Source organism: Chiloscyllium plagiosum, chromosome 5, assembly GCF_004010195.1.
Source record: "Chiloscyllium plagiosum isolate BGI_BamShark_2017 chromosome 5, ASM401019v2, whole genome shotgun sequence".
In the NCBI taxonomy this organism is placed as follows: Eukaryota; Metazoa; Chordata; class Chondrichthyes; order Orectolobiformes; family Hemiscylliidae; genus Chiloscyllium; species Chiloscyllium plagiosum.
This window is the reverse complement of record NC_057714.1, coordinates 47,477,287-47,491,110: the sequence shown is the minus strand read 5'-3', so window position 1 is coordinate 47,491,110 and position 13,824 is coordinate 47,477,287. Positions and strand designations below refer to the sequence as shown.

Below are 13,824 nucleotides of genomic sequence, written 5' to 3'. Positions count from 1 at the left end.
GTAGGTTGGGGAAAGGTGGGTTGGGGAAATGGGAGTAGGCTGGGAGGGGATTGTGGAGTGCAGGGTCAGAGAACGGGGTGAAGGTGGAAGAGAAGTATGGGCTGAGAAGAAGTGGGGAAAGGAACGGGAGTGGGTGACAGGGAGTAATAAGAATTTAGGTTTGGGGAAAAAATCATCAAGAAAGTTGTAAATTGGCAAAAATGTGTTTGAGGCCTTTCCAAGATTAAAACTCTTCAATAATGCTGATTTGGGTTTGAATGATATTTGTGCATAAAGTTTGGGCTTATTCAGAGTTGGTGTCATTTTAGGAAATAAGTGTTCCTTTTTATTTTGCTTCTGGCTTATTGTGGGTGTAACTTGAAGTGACAGGTATAGAAATCGCTATGATGAGTTTCTGGTATAAGTAATGTTGATGTTTGTTTGTTTTTCCAAAAAAGAAGCATGTACTGCCATAAAATTTAAGGAATTTTGTACCATAAAGTATTACTAGTGGAATTTAGCTACAACACCAACGAACATCTCTTTCTGGATATGTCCAAGGTTTGATTCTTGTGAAGTATGGTTCCCTGGAGTTCTGCTGCTGAAGATTCCTGAAGGCTGAATTCTTATAGGATTTTCTGTCTTGTTCAGCTTGTGGTGTGACATTATATTTATGACACTTCTGAAGTCTGTAGCTTGCTTGCTTTCTTTTCAGGCATAGATTCTTTGTTTCTTGTCATAGTGGTGTTAGCTGTCTGTTCAAAATAAAGCCTGTCTTGCCATTAACTCCTTAAAATCTCTTGTGGTATAAGGTAGCCATTTATCAAGCAATTAAATCGTTTATGTAGTTTTGATTCCTTTTTCCTAGGGATGGTTAATTGGCATATTGCTTTTTTTTTATAAAGTTTGTTCTAACCTTTTATCTCCAGAAACAGTTTATTCCAGAAGGAGTTACTGCTCATACTTTCAATCCACGAACAGTTAAAGTTCTGAAGATTACAGTGTCACAATATAGTGGACAGGGATTTATATGGCAAGGGTTAAGAAAATAGTTCATTAATTGGCAACAATTACCCTCTCATGTACAGGAAGACATTACAAAACACAAAAATAACTATTATTAATAAAGCACATTCTCATGATGTCCCAAAGTCCAACCATTCATGGGAAGTTGTAGTTATAGCATATTAATGTATGTTACTTGAGTTATAATTGTGGACATAGGACATGGTGATTTATTATAAAAATAAAAGTCTGAATATGTAACCAGAAAAATGGTGCTTGGTCAGTTGTGTTCTCCATCCCTGCTCCATGTGAAATCACAACTTGGTTTTGATTCTTGTTGTGTAAGAGGTCAGTTAATATAACGTTTGCTTGCTAGTATAGGACTACCATATTGCTAAAGTGAGAGCCATGTTGCCGAAGCTTTTTTGTTTTGCACATCCAGAGATAAATGCAAGAGTACCAAATTGCAAATGATTGCAGTAATCTATACCACAGGGAGGAAAATGGTGCTGATTTGTTGGTAAGTTGACTTTGACTGGCTTTGGCATTGTTAATGGAGAAAGCACCAGGAACTATAAACTCCCTTACCTTTTGGATAAGTCAGAAAAGGTGTAATAATTAATCTTATTTGTGTGTGGTTTTTAGTATGTGCATGTGTGCATATATATTCCTATATGCCACTTCTAACAAGTGTAAATGTGCCATGATGTGAACTTGACTTCATTGTTAGTGAGATTATCAGCACACTTAGGTATGTTCAGAAAATATTCCCCAATGCAGAATCACACCTAATGCTTGATATTTTATTTGCGGTTTGCAATACCAGTGTAATCAAAGACCATCCTCCAGCTGTTTATAACAGGCACAGTTCTCAACCAGCCTGCATTGCAAAACCCAAAATAAAGCACCTACTGTTGTATATGATTCTGTGATTAGGTAGTGCTGGCTTAGTTTAGTTCCTGCTAGGGTGAAAGGCAAGGTTGGTAGTTGTAGGGAATGCGAGATGACTAGAAAAGTTGAGGTTTTGTTCAAGAAAAAGAAGGAAGCATATGTCAAGCATATAGAGAGCAGAGAATGAGTGAATCCTTACAGTATAAAGGCAGTGGGAATGTAACTTAAGAGGGAAGTCAGGAGGGCAAACAGGCGACATGAGATAGCTTTGGCAAAAAGGGTTAAGGAAAATCCAAATACATTAAGGACAAAAGGGTAACAAGGGAAAGAATGTGGCCTCTCATAGATCAGCAAGGCAACCTATGTTTGGAACTGCAAGACGTGGGAGATACTAAATGAGTATTCTGCATCAGTGTTTACTGTAGAGAAGGATATGGAAGATATAGAATTTGGGGAAATAGATGGTGATATTTTGAAAATTGTCCATATTACAGAGGAGGAAGTGCTGGATGTCTTAAAATGCATGAAAGTGGATAAATCCCAGGACCTGATCAGATGTAGCCTACAACTCTGGGGAGCTAGGGAAGTGATTGCTGGGCTTCATGCTGAGATATTTGGATCATCAGTAGTACAGGTGAGGTGCTAGTAGACTGGAAGCTGATTAACATGGTGCTATTATTTCAGAAAGGTGGTAAGGAAAATCCAGGGAACTGTAGACCAGTGAGCCGTATATTGGTGCTGGGCAAGTTGTTGGATGGAATCCTGAGAGACAGAATTTACATGTATTTGGAAAGGCAAGGAATGATTAAGGATAGTCAACATGGCTTTATGGGACATCCTGTCACATGAACTTGATTGAGTTTTTTTTTGAAGAATTAATGAAAAGGATTAATGGCAGAGCATTGGACGTGGTCTATATGGATGTCAGTAAGATATTCGACAAGGTACCTCATGGTAGACTGGTTAGCAAGTTTAGATCACATGGAATACAGGGAGAACTAGCTATTTGGATACAAAAGTGGCTTGAAGGTAGAAGACAGAGTGGTGATGGAAGGTTGCTTTTCAGACTGGTAGCCTGTGATGTGCCACAAGGATCAGTGCTAGGTCCACTGCTTCTTGTCATTTTTATATAAATGATTTGGATGTGAACGGGGACTTATCTATTTTCACCTTTTCCAGGATTTCCAACACCTCTTCTCTACATACCTCAAAGCCATCCATTCTGCTAGGTCCACTGCTTCTTGTCATTTTTATATAAATGATTTGGATGTGAACACAGGAGGTATAGTTAGTAAGTTTGCAGGTGACACCAAAATTAGAGGTGTAGTGGACAGTGAAGAAGGTTACCTCTAGGGTATAACAGGATCTTGATCAGATGGACCAATGGGCCGAGGAGTGGCAGATGGAGTTTAATTTAGATAAATATTGGACGCTGCATTTTGGAAAGGCAAGTCAGGGCAGGACTTATGCACTTGATGGTAAGGTCCTGAGTGTTACTAAACAAAGTGACCACGGAGTGCAGGCTCATACTTTCTTGAAGGTGGAGTTGCAGGTCGATAGGATAGTGAAGAAGGCATTTAGTATGCTTTCCTTTATTGGTCAGAGCATTGAGTATCAGAGTTGGGAGGTCATGTTATAGCTGTACAGGGCATTGACTAGGCCACTTTTGGAATATTCTGTGCAATTCTAACCTCCGTCCTATTGGAAGGATGTTGTGAAACTTGAGAGTTCAGAAAAGATTTACAAGCATGTCAATGTAGAGGGTTTGAGCTGTGGGGAGAGACTGCATAGGCTGGAGCTGTTTTTCCCTGGAGTGTCAGAGGCTGAGGGGTGGCCTTACAGAGGTTTATAAAATCATGAGGGGCATGGATAGGATAAATCAGGACTTCCCCCTCCCCAGGGAAGAGTCCAGAACTAGAGGGCATAGGTTTAGGGTGAGAGGAAAGATTTAAAAAGCAACTTTTTCACAGGAATGGTGTGTTATGGAATGAGCTGCCAAAGGAAGTGGTGAAGCTGGTTCAATTAAAACATTTAAAAGGCATCTGGGTGGGTACATGAATAGCAAAGGTTTAGAGGAATATGGGCAAAGTGCTCGCAAATGGGATTATCTTAGAATAGGATAGTTCAGTTTGGGATATCTGGTTGGCATGGACGAGCTGGACCAAAGGGTCTGTTTTCATGCTGTATCTCTATTACTCTACGTGCCTGTGGAACATTGTTACCTGGTGTATTACCATGGCATGTCTCAGCCAATCTGAGTTCACTTGGCAACCAATTAGAATCGCTTTTCTCATGTATAAATTTTTGCTCCCTTTCAAATTTGGCATTATTACAACTGTCCTGATGAGTTCAAAACAAAGCTTTGACATTACGTTTTTTGTTCCAGCAGTACTCAATTTCTGTACTAAGAAGTGAATTTTTGATTAGTTGATGCACCCATACCGCAAAAAAAATTCTAATCGAATCTGGCTTATAAATGTAATGTTCAAGACACTGTTTGAGATTATGGGTTTTGACTACATTTTGGGATGGACTTAGTAATATTCTCAATAAAAAAGGTCAACCTTTATCATTCTAAAAGTATCTTAACACATTGAGTGTTAAATGTTTTATTAGGAAGAACTTCAAATTTTCCAATATTTTCTATATGAAATGTACTATATTGGTCATTGTGTTGTGGAACTTGTGGGCAAAACATTCATGGCGACATGGTTCTGGTCAGCTTCTATTGTCTCATCATATAAATTATATCACTCTATTAATGGGTTATGAAAAACCAGCAATCCATTTTTGATAATGTGTTCTTTTAACTTTATAGGTAATTGCAGCAGCAAAGCAAGGGTTTCGAGCTGTGGGTTATGAGTTGAATCCTTGGTTGGTTTGGTATGCTAGATACAAAGCATGGCAGGAAGGAGTGCACCACAATACCAGATTTTATATCTCTGACTTCTGGAAGGTACAGGCACTCTTGGACAGCAGAACAATACTGATGTATTAAATACTGTGATTTTTACAATGTGGATAATTTTTGTTTTTGTCCTGTATGTTTAAGGTTGATTTCTCAGAATATAATAATGTTGTCATATTTGGAGTTCCTCAAATGGTGAGTTTGATTTTAATAATTTAGTTCTTAAAAATTATTGTGACGTGTGTATATGAAGGTACATTTTGATAAATCCTGTTCCTGTTCTAGTACCTCACTGGATGAGGTCTGCATTAGAGAACTGGGGGGAAAGAATCATTTTTCAAATTGTCCTGCCAAAGTCTGTGATTTTTCTAACAGGCAAAACTGGAGTGTTTTATGTTTTGAAGGTTGATTTTATTAATGTCTTACCACTAAAATTAAAAAATACTTTGGAAGAGTCAGTTGTAAAAAGAATGGCACACTATTTCAAGCCTTAGACCTTGGGTTTGAATCTAGTGCAGAATGATTAGATTATAGTTACCTTTTTTCTGATAAGTCTCTTCAGTAAAAGAGAAACAGAGCTGTTTCATTTCTGAAAAAGAATTATTGGACTCAACATTTACTTTGTTTCTGCCTCCATCATTGCTGTCAGATATGCTGAGTTTCTCCAGCACTTTGTTTTTAATTCAGATCTGCAAAATTTTGCTTTTTAAAAAATAGTTTTATTCTCTTCAAATTTAGTTTCTATTGGCAGTAAGCCCATATCACAAATTAGCATTAATTAAACAGGGATTGACTGGATTAAAAGAAAATCAATTAGGGGAGGTGGTGGTGTAGTGGGAACATTACTTGACTAGGAATCCAGAACCCAGGGTTTAACTCCTACAGTGGCAGATGTTTAACATTTTAATTCAGTAAAAGCCTGGAGTAAGGGAAAAGCCAGCCCAATGACAAACATTGTCAGTTGTCATAAAAGCTGGTCTGGTTCACTATTGCCCTTTAGGGAAGGAAATCTGCCATCCTTACCTGATCTGGCCTGCCTGTGACTCCAGACCCACAGCAATGTAGTTAATTCTTAACTGCCCTTTGGGTAATTAGGGATGAGAAACAAATGCTAGTATAGTCTAGTGACACACAGATCCCATGAATATATAAAAATAACAATAGCAATAGCTCCCCTGACCCTGTGGTTGATAGTAGAAAGCAATAACTTACAACTAAATCTTACTTTTAAAATAACTTTTAAAATTGTGGTCATTGTCATTTAGATTGTACATAACTGGTCATCTTGTACCAGATTTTGGAGGTTTTTTGGTGTTCATTGCATTGTGTAAGAAATCCATGAGGTTATTGGAAGAAAAAGATTTGATAAATGATCTCTTCTGCAAGTAAAGGTATTTTAACTCTACTTTAAGGCTTACACAATCTGCATTTAAGGGGGTTGTTTCATTTCTCAGCACTTATCCTGAATATAGCAATTCGCAATTAGGCATGGCTTGCTGCTTTTTAAAAATTTCTTTTTCCTATCAGCCTGTTGATGGTATGACTGATACTAGGAGCCCATATATATGTGGTTCTTAAAAAATGATTTTTCCACATTTGATTAATAATGTACTTGGGGTTTTGGTTTATCTAAATGAAAATAAATTTCTGTTAGCTCTCTCTCTCTTTCAAAGTTTGTTGTGTCATGTGAGAATGCAGCCACCATTCTCTTGTTTTGACTGAGTTTACAGGACTAACTTTGTTTAAAGTGGTAGAGAACAGCCAATTAGGTAGTCTAATAAGAAGCTTTTGTCTTAAACAAGAAAATTTATTGCATGGTAGCGATTGGGTACATAGTCTTTGTACATTAATAAGATAGGTATTGTTACTATGGGGAGCCCTATAATAATTGGTTTGTCCTGTTAAAGATTTCAAAATGTTGAAACTTTCCCCACCCAAGTTATGATGACATAGTTAGATTGATTGAAGCCAAAAGCATTCCCTTATAGGTATTTTCTTACCAACCTGATCTTACTGGCTCAGATGTAGGTAACAATACCACTGTGCCATACAACTCCGTGCAATCCCTTATACAACAGCTTGGAGACCTGTTTTAATTTAGTTTAGCTTCTATTTTCCATAGCTCCACCCCTCAACCCCAAAGCATGTTTCAGTGGAGTAGCAAGACTGGTAGTGTGCAAGGATGTAAAGCAAAAAGAAGGAAATGCATGTTTTCAGTCAACTTTAAGAAATAGTAAACATGAAACTCCTGATCTTGGACCAGTCATCATTGGGTGAATGTTTTTAAAGTGTATGAGTTCATGGAGACAGTGCCCCTAAACTTGGTTTTGTTATTAACTTAAGAAATTAAGTATCCACAATATAATTGTCTATCTGAAAGCAGTTTTAGTAAAAAAAAAACTGTCTCTGTATTAGATGCAAAATGAGTCAATATAATTTTATTCTGAAATACAATTTTTGGATTGAGTATTTTTCTTAATTTAGGAACAGTATTATCAGGGAATTTCTGACTGCATTTTCCAATGTTCCAGATGAAGTCCTTCGAGGAGAAACTTCAGAGCGAGTTGAAGAGCAATGCTAGAGTTGTAGCCTGTCGTTTTCCATTTCCCAGCTGGATGGCTGTTCGTGAGTCTGGAAAGGGAATCGATACAGCCTGGTTGTATGATGCAAAGTCATTTAAAACCACAGGAAAGAAGTCTTAAAAACAAATGAATGGATAAGACAGGCATAATTTTCATTTGCTGCAGAGTGACTACAGATTGTTTTCAAGAATTAAATGGTGGCACATCATCAGTGGAAGTGATCTAATCAGCTTGGAGTTGCAGCATTGTTTTCAAACTAATCATTTGTTTTCCCCAAAGGTCAAATAATTGCAAATAATTGAACTTATGTGCAAAAATATCTGATTCTACTTTAGCAGATTCAGTTTACAAAAGTATCATTTTAAGTGAACAGTGTATAGGTGTGATATTTAATACAATACCAGAAATGTTGCTAATTAAATCTTTAATTGTCTGGTTTGTTGTCTTCTTCAAATAATCTCTCAGAACCAGTAGCTTTTCTCTGGGATTATTAGTTTGTATAATGTAGGGTATGGTGTTTAACCATATAACTTTTTTTTTACTTTTGAGATATTCAATCCTAGCTGTTGTAACAATATAGGAACAACATGCCCAGTTTTTTATTATTGTCCAATGGTCATTTGGTTGTAAATGACTTTGGTAAAGTTGCCATAAATCCAATAGACCATAGGGCTGCTCTCTCATTAGAGAGAAATGACTGATGGTGATTTAATTTGAGGGTCACCACTCCTCAGGCATGGGAGAGGTTGAGAGGAGAATCCTTCATAGTAGCTTCAGCTGGTGCAAGAATTGAACCCATGCTGTTGATACCTCCTTGCATCACAAACCAGCTATCCAGTCAATTGAGTTAACTGACACCAGTCTTTCAGTGCATGGTGAAAATTAATTGGATATGTTATGGGTATTTAGTTTCCTCCAGCCTATCTTCCTTCAACTAATCCTCCAGTTGTCTGTTGGTGTTGGTGGGGTGTGTTATGGACTAGGCCAGACCACTCAAAACATTCTTCAGCAAACAGCCCCAGACCATAACTTTGCAATTTGTTTCGGTAACTATACAGTGAAAATTACCCGGATTAGGATAGCTAGGTTGACTACTAGATTTTAAAACCGACAAATGTATTCACAAAATTACGCAGTGAATCACAAAGAACAGAATAAAGAACCCCTACAGAAGTCACCCTCTCCAACTAGAATTGATTATGCTGTTCCGAATATACACAGCAGTCTCCCTTTAAAACCCAGTATAAATTGAACTAATGCTTACAGGTTGAAGTTGAAGGGCAGAAAAGAGAGTTTCTACACAGCTCTCTGTTGAACTTCCCAGTTCAATTCTGGACTAAAACTGCTCAGCTCAGCTAAAAAGCTGAGCACTCCCCTTTCATTACACAGCTCACTTCTAAAACATGACCACTTTGGCCTGAAGTCTCATCTGTTTACATTATAAACAAAAAGCCCCTCAAAATTCTTTTCATCTCTGTACCAAACCAGACTGATCAGAGCCCGGTCTGGTTTATTGCCCCTCTGAAAAAAATCAAGGACAGAGTCTCCTTGAGCCAAGGAACAGCTTTTAGGAAAAGAGGGACTAGCTTTTTGACACCTCTCCCTTTTTTAAAAAAAGTGAACCATCAATATCAAAAGATGACTTCATTTTTAACCTTTCAAAACCCTATTAGTAGTCTAAACACCCATCTACACAATACTAACTATAAACATGCACAACCACTTGCAAATTCAGGCCACCGAATGCCTCCATATCTCATTCGAGTTTTGAAAACGCAAAGGCAATCACGTTTTCACGACCTGCCAAGTGCACAATTGTCAGATTGAATGGCTGCAAAAACAAACTGCAACAAAACAGTCTGGCATTTTTGTCCTTCAATTTTTCCACAAATGTCAATCAGTTGTGATCAGTGTATATAATTCTCAGATGCATTGCTGGTAATATAAGCACTAAAATGTTGTAATGCCAACACCAAGCTTAAAGTGTCTTTCTCCACCGTTGAATATTTCTGTTGATGAACATTCAATTTCCTGGAAAAATACCTGATAGGTTGTTCTATTCCCTTGTCATCCTCCTATAGGAGCACCGCATCAGCACCCGCATCACTGGCATCGGTAGCCACCTTGAAAGGCTTTCTGTAATCCACTGTGGCTAATATTGGTTAAAAGTTTTTTGGCTATCAAATGTCTTTTGACTGTCCACTGAAATTTCTTGCTTTTTTAAAAAAATATATTTTATTGAAAAAATAGATTTTTTAATATTACAACAACTACAAAACAATACAAGAAAAAAACCTAACCCACCCTTATCTATAAATGTATAAATATATAGAAAAGATATAATAAACCCAACTATTAACTAAATAAATAATAGCCAACAACAAACTAATAAATAGTAATAACTTAACTCATCCAAACAAGACACTCATACATTCACAGTTCCTCCTCCCTGGATATTGGACTCGTAAAATCCAATCATTACAGCTATATAAAAGCCCTTATTAGTGTGGCTGATAAATGTGTGTTCAGGTATTCCAAAAAGGGCTGCCATGTCTTATAAAAATTCTCAGTTTTGTGGCATACCATATTGGTGAGAAAATCCAAGGGAAAATGCTCCATAACAATCTTTCACCAACCTGATAGGCCTGGGATGTTTTCGGATACCCAACCTAACAAGATATTCTTTCTTGCACAAAAAGTGAGGATATTGAAAAGTTTTTTTCTGTGAGCATCTGCAGGGCACACATTGGGTAGGCCCAAAAGAAGAGAGATCGGGTTTTTCTTCACCCTAACATCCAAAATCCTCTCTGTTGCATCCGGTACAGCACTCCAGTATGTTTGAAGTCTACCATAGGACCAGAGACAATGGGTAAGAGTGCCCGTACCAACCTTGCACTTGGGACATGTTGAAATGCCCCTGGTTTAAATTTTGACAAACAGTCCAGAACCAAGTGTATCCTATGGAGAATCTTCAACTGTAAAGCATGGGTCCTATTGCAAACTGATATCTTTCTTGCCTTTTCCCAAATATCTTCCTATGCCTCTGAGGAGACTTCAAAACCTAGCTCTCTGTCCCACATCCTGCAGAGTCGATCAAACTCATTCATGTAAGGGGAACCCCCTCCCCCCAGTTGATGATATAAAGTGTTAACAGAAAGTGTACTCTTAGCACTGAACCCTCCTCTTTATGTTGGATTTGTAGGGATCAATCAAAAGTGTAGTCTTTTATTTGAATAAAATCCCTAACTTAAAAAAAACAAAAGAAATCCCTTTTAGATAGCTTGTATTTTCATGCTAACTGATCAATAGACATCATTGTGTCTCCCTTAAATAAATAGTTCATGCAAGACACGCCCCTAGCTGCCCAATGTTTGAATCCTGAATCTATCATTCCCCCATTGAAAACCCAGCATACCCACTATAGGTGTAAGAGAAGATGTTTTGCCAATATTGCTGCCTTCCCTCTGCCAAATTGCCCTCCATGCTTTAACAGTATTGATAACTATTAGGTAATGGCAATATTCCCTAACTCCTCATTTTGTCCAGAAACAGCAAACCGGTCAGGGGGCACCTTGCCTGGGAGGCTTCGATATCTAACCATATTGAAAGAGGGTCCCCACAAGCCCAATCACTCACATAGGATAAAAGCAAGCTTAGTTGGTATCTTTTAATGTCTGGAAGGACCACTCCCCCCAATCTGTGAGGCAGCTGCAGTTTAGCTAATTTATTAAGGGGCCGCTTACAATGTCAAATAAAAGAGCGGAACCAGCCGTTCAGTCTCCTGAATGTTGTTTGCTTATTGAAAATCAGGAGGAGCATCTGTGTAGGGAAAAGCAAATGGGAGAGAATATTCATCTTAACAAGCACTATTTTACCTAACCACAAGACCGGAAGCGCCTCCCATCTTTGAAGATCTTGTTTGATTTTGTCAAATAATTGAACAAAACTGGCTTTGAACAAGCAATCCAGAACTGGAGTAATGAATATACCCAAAACACAAAACAACCCGCTGTCATCGCTTAAATGGGAATTGATATTCGCCCTCAAGACCAAGCAGCTTCATAAGACAACCCATAGGCATAGTCTCTGATTTTGCAAGATTAATCTTCTATCCTGAAAAGGCATCAAACGCGCAGATGCATTGTATCAGGTGAGGCACTGAAACTGCTGGATTTGACAAAAAGAAATTAGGACATAGTCTGCATACAACAAAATATTATGTAGTTTTGACCCCACCTCTGGAGCTGATATATTAGGATCCCTACGAATGGCCTCTGCCAATGGTTCAATCACCAACGTAAAAAGCAATGCCGAAAGCGGACAGCCCTGCTGGCTGCCCCTAAAAATGTTAAAATTGCTTAATTCTAGCCCATTGGTGATGACCGCAGCAACAGGGTCACTGTAGAGAACCTTTACCCATCTTATAAAAATTTTGCCCAAGCCAAACCGTTCCAGCGTATATAAAAGGTACGGCCATTCAACTTGGTCAAATGCCTTCTCTGCATCTAGAGAAATTACTAATCCCTATATTGATTGGTGTTGACACGCTTGAATTACATTAAGCAGCCTCCTAACATTGTTGGAGGATCTGCGGCCATTCATGAAGCCCATCTAGTTCTCTTTAACAATAGAAGGTAACACAGTCTCCAGCCTTCACGCGAGAGTCTTGGGGAGGATTTTAAAGTTCACATTTAAGAGTGACATTAGCCTGTATGAAGCACAGTTCTCTGGGGCCTTGTCTTTTTTAAGAATAAGCGAAATATTAGCCTCTCTCAGAGAGGGCCGGAGACAATCATGGCTGTTTGAGTCATTGAACATATTGAGCATCGGACCTGACAGTATGTTTATAAGTTCCTTATAGAATTCACTGGGAAGTCAGTCAGGACTGGCCACTTTTCCACTCTGAAGCTCCTTCACAACCTCTTGCTCTGATAAGGGGGCATTGAGAAAGGACTCTTGTTTGGGGGTCACAGTTGGGAGCTCCAGATCCTTAAAGAAAATTCCATTTTGGCCCACCCCTCCTCACAACCCTCAGATTGGTATAACTTAGTGTAAAATTTCTGGAATTCCACGTTAATCTTTTTGGAGTTACATGTTACATTCCCAGATCCTCCCCTAATCGCCATAATGGCTTGTGGGGCACTCCTTTTCCTGGCGAGATATGCCAAGTATTTGCCTGGCCTGTCACCATGCTCATATAGCCTTTGCTTTGCAAAAGTAAGCTCATTCTTTGCTGTCTGCGTGAGCACGGAGTTCATTGCAGACTGCAGCGCTGTAGTCCTGTGCAGTTTGACCAATGAGAGCCTGTCAAAGTAAGCGTTCTCGGCTGCCTTCAACTGTGCTTCAAAAAGACATTGCTGTTCATCTTTCTGCTGCTTCCCACTGGCAGAGTAGGAAATAACTAACCCCCTGGCATTGGCTTTGGCAGTTTCCCCAAGGACGGATGGGCTACTAATTGATCTGAGTTAATATCTTGGAACGCTGGAAATTCCCTAGAGAAATACTCCACAAACCTATTATCCTTAAGGGATCCATTCACCAGTGCCTCAAACCCACTGTAAGATCCTTAATCTTATCCAGCAGATATTCTGGAGCGTGATCAGTGATGGTAATATTACCAATCATACAAGATGCCATGGAATCCAGTGTTGCCACCGGGGTCAGAAAGAAAAAAATCAATCCTGGTGTGACATCTGTGCGGATTGGAAAAAAACGTAAAATCCCTACCTGTAGTGTGGAGACGCCTCCAGACATCGTCCAACTCTTAACTCCACACACAGATCTACTAATTGTTTAGTTTGTACAGAGGGTATCGGAGGGCCTTTGGGCAACCTGTCTACCATGGGATCCATAAGACAGTTAAAATCTCTGCCTATAATGATATGCCAGGACTTGAGACTGATCAGGAATGAGGAAAGTTGGTCCAGCAGGCTAAGATAAAAGATAGGGAGGAGGGACTTGGGGGAGGGGCGTCAGAAATGTGATAGGTGGAAAGAGGTCAAGGTGAGGGTGATAGGTCAGACTGGGGTGGGAACCCTCCAACCACAAGGGATGAACTCAGATTTCACCAGTTTCCTCATTTCCCCTCCCCCACCTTGTCTCAGTCAAATCCATCGAATTCAGCACCGCCTTCCTAACCTGCAATCTTCTTCCCGACCTCTCCGCCCCCACCCCAGTCTGACCTATCACCCTCACCTTGACCTCTTTCCACCTATCACATTTCCGACGCCCCTCCACCAAGTCCCTCCTCCCTACCTTTTATCTTAGCCTGCTAGACAAACTTTCCTCATTCCTGAAGAACAAAAGAAGCCAAATTATATAAATATCGAGCGTTTGTCGAATTCGGTGTGTGTTTTGTCCCTTCCTTGTGACTTGCAAGTGTACAAATAAATGACACTACTGCTTCAGATTTTTGTCTCGGACTGAAATTATTGAAGTGAGTGAGCTTTGTTTCTCACA

At 39.1% G+C, this 13,824-nt stretch overlaps 1 protein-coding gene across 1 annotated transcript in view; it reads left to right on the top strand.

Annotated features, from left to right (window-relative positions):
* The window catches only part of atpsckmt (fATP synthase c subunit lysine N-methyltransferase), an 8,300-nt gene extending 501 nt beyond the window's left edge, over nt 1-7,799 (top strand). Inside the window, exons 2-4 of the mRNA XM_043689998.1 lie at nt 4,694-4,831; nt 4,928-4,978; nt 7,315-7,799. Of these exons, the coding sequence (XP_043545933.1) occupies nt 4,694-4,831; nt 4,928-4,978; nt 7,315-7,485 (360 nt within the window). The 3' untranslated portion in view covers nt 7,486-7,799. The remainder of the gene's footprint in view (nt 1-4,693; nt 4,832-4,927; nt 4,979-7,314) is intronic.
* Nucleotides 7,800-13,824: the final 6,025 nt, after the last annotated feature.